A 5,155-nucleotide genomic window follows, 5' to 3' on the forward strand; every position below is an offset into this window, starting at 1 on the left:
CTTAAAATACTGTTTTCTAATTTCCATTATTAAAAATGAAAAAAAATAAACCCTAAAAGATTATTTTCTATTTTTTATTCTTAAAAATAATAAATAGTATATTTTTAGATAATATTAGAAGAAGAAGAAGGTGAATGAGATTTTTGTTTATTTTTTAATTTTGAATTTTGAAGAATTAATTGGAGGCCATTGGAGAAGAAGTGGGCGTAGCAGCTCAATTAAAACTACTGTAGTAGTTGCAACGGTTTAATGGTAATCATAAATACCCACCCACTTAAAAAATAATGGGATTTTATTTAGTGGTTTAATTTAATATAAAAAGGGAAAAAATGAATCATAAAAAAAAAATGTAATTAAAGGGTCTGTCTGAGACGATTCAGACACGCAAAGAAGACAGGCGTTTCTGCACAGAGCCCATCATAACAAACCTATATTGATGGGGTTTGTACATGTAAATGAATAAAGGGTCAGCCCCATTATCCCATTAGGAGTAAGACACCTGGTTGTGGGGCTTAACACCCCTAGTTTTCAGCCTCTAAAATCTGCCCTAAATCCAAGAAATGTAGAGCTGAATCATCACCAAATCTTCCCTTATACTGCCCCATAAATCCCCATTTCAAATCTTCCCTTCTCTTCTCTTCTCTTACTCTCCTCCACTAAATATTTTCTATGCATTATTATTGGGTTTTTGTATAAAATGATAAATTCGGGGGTTGGGGCAATATTTAGAGGTCAGTACCCAGCAGTAAAAACCCTACTATCTTATTCCTTGTCCCTTTCCAAGATCTTGAAATATCATCACTCTCATTTCACAATCTCAGTCCTTCATGGCAGCCAGCAATCTTGTTCAAATCTTCCATAATAGTGTACAGACCCTTTTTTTTTTTTTTCATTTAAAAATAAAGAAAGGCAAAAACCCCCTGTAAATCACCAAGTCCAAAGTCCCCATCTCTTAAAACGCAAATAAAAGGGCCCCATATCTGATCTCTTCCCAACTCAAAACTCCAAAACCCTTTTTGTTTTTTCCCCACCCTTCCGTTCTTGGTTTTTCTTCTACTTATAAGTTATATCCCCACACCCCAATCAACCCACCACCCAAGCCTCCCATTCCCATCTCTCCCCATTTTCCATTTTTCTTTTGGGCTTTTTTGGCTTTGAATTCCTTTATTTTTCCCACTTCCCACAAGCTCTCCCTCTCTCTCTCCCACTGCTTTCTCTATTTTTTCTATCAAACAATCCAAGCCCATCTCCCTTGGATTGAAAGAGATGTGCTTGTTTCTTCATCTTTGGTGTTAATCTTTTTGCTTTTGTTGGAACTTTTTGTTTTTGAGGAAGGGAGAGAATGAAGGAGTTTTGGTCGTCTCTTGCGTCCCTTCTGGGGGTGCTGGCCTTCTGCCAGAGCATCCTCCACGCCGTGTTCCCGCCGGAGCTCCGGTTTGCAGCGCTGAAGCTCTTCAAACGCCTCTTCAACTGCTCCTCCTACTGTTACTTCGATATCACTGAAATCGATGGCGTCAACACCAACGAGCTCTACAACGCTGTCCAGCTCTACCTGAGCTCCTCCGCCTCCATCACCGGCAGCAGGCTGAGCCTCACCCGGGCCTTGAATTCCTCGTCCACCACCTTCGGCCTCTCCAACAACGACTCCCTAGTGGACACCTTCAACGGGGTCTCCGTCCTCTGGGAGCACGTCGTGACGCAGCGGCAGTCACAGACCTTCTCGTGGCGGCCGCTGCCGGAGGAGAAGCGGGGGTTCACTCTGCGAATCAAGAAGGGGGACAAGCACCTCATCCTCAACTCCTACCTCGACTACATCACTGAGAAGGCCAACGATATCAGGAGAAAAAACCAGGAGAGGTTCCTGTACACCAACTCCCGCGGCGGATCTCTGGATTCCAGGGGCCACCCGTGGGAGTCGGTGCCGTTCAAGCATCCGAGCACGTTCGACACCTTGGCTATGGATCCCACCACAAAAAAGGAGATCATGGACGATCTCAGAGACTTTTCAAACGGCCAGACATTCTACCAGAAGACCGGCCGCGCCTGGAAGAGAGGTTACCTCCTGTACGGACCTCCCGGCACCGGGAAATCCAGTATGATCGCCGCCATGGCCAATTTTCTCGGCTACGACGTGTACGATCTGGAATTGACGGAGGTGCACACCAATTCCGAGCTGCGGAAGCTCCTGATGAAAACCAGTTCCAAATCCATAATCGTGATCGAGGACATCGACTGCTCCATCAACCTCGGCAACAGGAAGAAGAGCAATTCGGGCGGGAGGCAGGGCTACGACGGCACCCCCCATGAAATGCGTGGTGGAGGCGGCGCCGGCACCGGCGAGGATGGTGTGAACTCGATCACGCTCTCCGGCCTCCTGAACTTCACTGATGGACTGTGGTCGTGCTGCGGGAGCGAGAGGATTTTCGTGTTCACCACCAACCACATTGAGAAGCTCGACCCGGCATTGCTCCGGAGCGGCCGGATGGACATGCACATATTCATGAGCTACTGCACCTTCCCGGCATTGAAGATTCTGCTCCAGAATTACCTGGGGTTCAGCGAACCCGACATGGGGTTGCAGATAATGGAGGAGATAGAAGCAGTAATAGACAAAGCCCAGATGACTCCGGCGGATATCAGTGAACTGCTGATAAAGAACCGGCGGCACAAAGACAAGGCCTTGAGCGAGCTGCTGGAGGCATTGAGGAACATGGCGGAGAGGCGGAAGAAGGAGAATTGGAGGAGTGCAAGGGAGAAGAATTCAACAGAAGTGGAAGAGGAAGAGCAGGAGAAGAGGGCTCTGGAGAATCCCAAACAAGGGTGTGATGAGGAGTTTGAGGAAAGCTGCAAGAAAGAAGAAGATGATGATGAAGAGAAGCTAAACTGATAATCTGATAATATCCATATCGATTGGTACTTAATTTTTTTTTCCTTTCTTTTTTTGGGTTTATGGGTCTTTGGTTTAATTTATTTTTGGTGAAGAGAGAGAGAGAGAGATAGAGATGAGAGAACACAGACAGGCATACTGCTGTTTGGAGTACCAAATCCCAAAGCTTTGCTGGTGAAAAAAATGAACTTTTTTTTTAAAGCGATACACTTTTCTCATTTCATTTTATTATGTGAGGGTATATGTATATGATATCTATGTTGGGTTTTGGTTCAATAATAAAATTAATACCATATGATGATATGAGAATGAGAGAGAGGTGAAATGCATGTGGGCTGTTTTGGCAATATGGGAGGGCCAATTTTTTTTCTTCCCCTTCAAATGGTATTTTTGGGGTCCAAAAATGAGGCATATAATGTTGGGTGTCACATGGTGGTGCCAAGAAGAGAGAGAGAGATCACCCGTATTAAAAGTAGTATGAATCCCTATGTAATTAAATGAAACCTGGTAACTGGATGGGGGAAGTGAGCAGTGGGAGCACCTGGGGTGCACATGCAGGAGTCCTTGTCTTGATGCGACTAATGGGAATTTACAACATAAGTTTGGGGCTTCCCCACTTTCCTGTTCAATGAAATGTTTAGTACATTGGGAAAACATGCCCATCCACCCTCCATTCTTTCATTCCTCTTTTCTCTTTGTTGGGAAAAAAATACCACCCCTTTTTGCCTTTCCTTTCGTAATGTTTTTTTTTAGGTTGAAATACTTGTTCCGTACACATTTTAAAAAGTACAAGTCAACATGAGATGTTATCTTAAATCAAATTTTATTATTTTTATATTTTAACCTTGTTATTTATTTTCTCACCTAACAATCTAAAATTTAGTGTACTTTCTATTGTCGGTATGAAAAGCTCCGTGGTTATTTTTTGTATTACAATTCATTTCTTGATTCTTCGTGATTTTAAAACACATTTATATGAGTAAGAGAAGTTTATATATGTATATTATCAAGAATTTGTTCACTTATTAGACGTTTTTTTCATTAGGTTCTATAAGATTGCGATGTTAAACAAACAAATAATTCTTGTCAGCCCAAATAAACTCTTCCACCGATGTCAACTGGTATTTCTAATACGGTTTTTGTAACTTGTTTTTAGTCATCTAGATATATGATAAAGTAGTAGACTTTTAGCTTGATTCTTCTAGGTGCAAACAACTTCATTAAGTAGATGCATTTTAAAATCATAATTATCCTTCGAATCTAAAGTGGATAACTTTTAAATCATGAGCATCTTTCGAATCTGAAGTGGACAATTGTTACACGATTGAGAATGGATTGATAATTTTAAATTTTTGCTAAAATGTTATTATATATCAAATAATAGGTCAATCTTTTCTTTGCCAATATCATCATCTAATTTCATTTGGGTATATGAGAAATAATAATACTTTCATTTGGGATTTTATTTTTATCACTTTTAACCTTAATTCTGACCCACATTCAGTCTTCTCTCATTCTTTTGGGTTTTAACAATCATTTATGTGATAAAATGGGCTAAAAAAAATTATGACATCAATGAACCTATCCAAAATACAAAATTTATTTTAATCAAGAATGGATTGCTTCTCTCTTGACATGTCATTTTCAGGCTACAAAATTCTTTGCAATGAATGATGGCCAACCTCAATCAAACTAGTGACCACATTTCTCTTTCCATTTTATTTTCCACTGAAAACAAACAGGGCCAAAAGTTTCTTGGGGGCATGTTACCATAGAAGGATGCGGTGGAAATTGAAAAAGAAAAAAACTTTCTCACTTTTTCTTGAGGGTGCCCAAGAAGTTCAAAAAACTTTTTGTAAGAAACTAAGGGCAGGGCTCAATGGATAGGGTTAAAGAGGCAATGGATAGAGAAAAGATACAATAAAGAAAAGGAAACAACTCAACAACCACACAGATTTTATGTTGGGAAAAGAAGGGATTGTGGGAAAAGCAAAGTTAGAATGTCTACTCTTATAATGAGAAAAAGTTGACATAATTTTTTGGTTGATTTTGGTCATGAGTTGTAAAGGCAAATTGCTATATAGACTTGGCCTACATGATGATAGCAACATCAACCATAAGAACAACTCCACCCTCTTAATTTTCTCATGGAAACCATGTGTTTGTGAGGAGCATGAAATTTTAGACCGACTTGGCTTGCTTGCATGAAACCAAATTTTTAAAATAGAAAATAGTGGGCTTTTAGGGATAAGGAATCAAGGTGAAAAC

At 40.5% G+C, this 5,155-nt stretch overlaps 1 protein-coding gene across 1 annotated transcript; it reads left to right on the top strand.

Annotated features, from left to right (window-relative positions):
* Positions 1 to 1,060: 1,060 nt before the first annotated feature.
* LOC117925628 (AAA-ATPase At5g57480-like) lies at positions 1,061 to 3,190 on the top strand. The gene has a single exon (XM_034844693.1). The coding sequence runs from the start codon at positions 1,343 to 1,345 to the stop codon at positions 2,885 to 2,887; it is 1,545 nt and encodes a 514-aa protein (XP_034700584.1). The 5' UTR covers positions 1,061 to 1,342; the 3' UTR covers positions 2,888 to 3,190.
* Positions 3,191 to 5,155: the final 1,965 nt, after the last annotated feature.

Source organism: Vitis riparia, chromosome 11 (assembly GCF_004353265.1).
Source record: "Vitis riparia cultivar Riparia Gloire de Montpellier isolate 1030 chromosome 11, EGFV_Vit.rip_1.0, whole genome shotgun sequence".
NCBI lineage: Eukaryota > Viridiplantae > Streptophyta > Magnoliopsida > Vitales > Vitaceae > Vitis > Vitis riparia.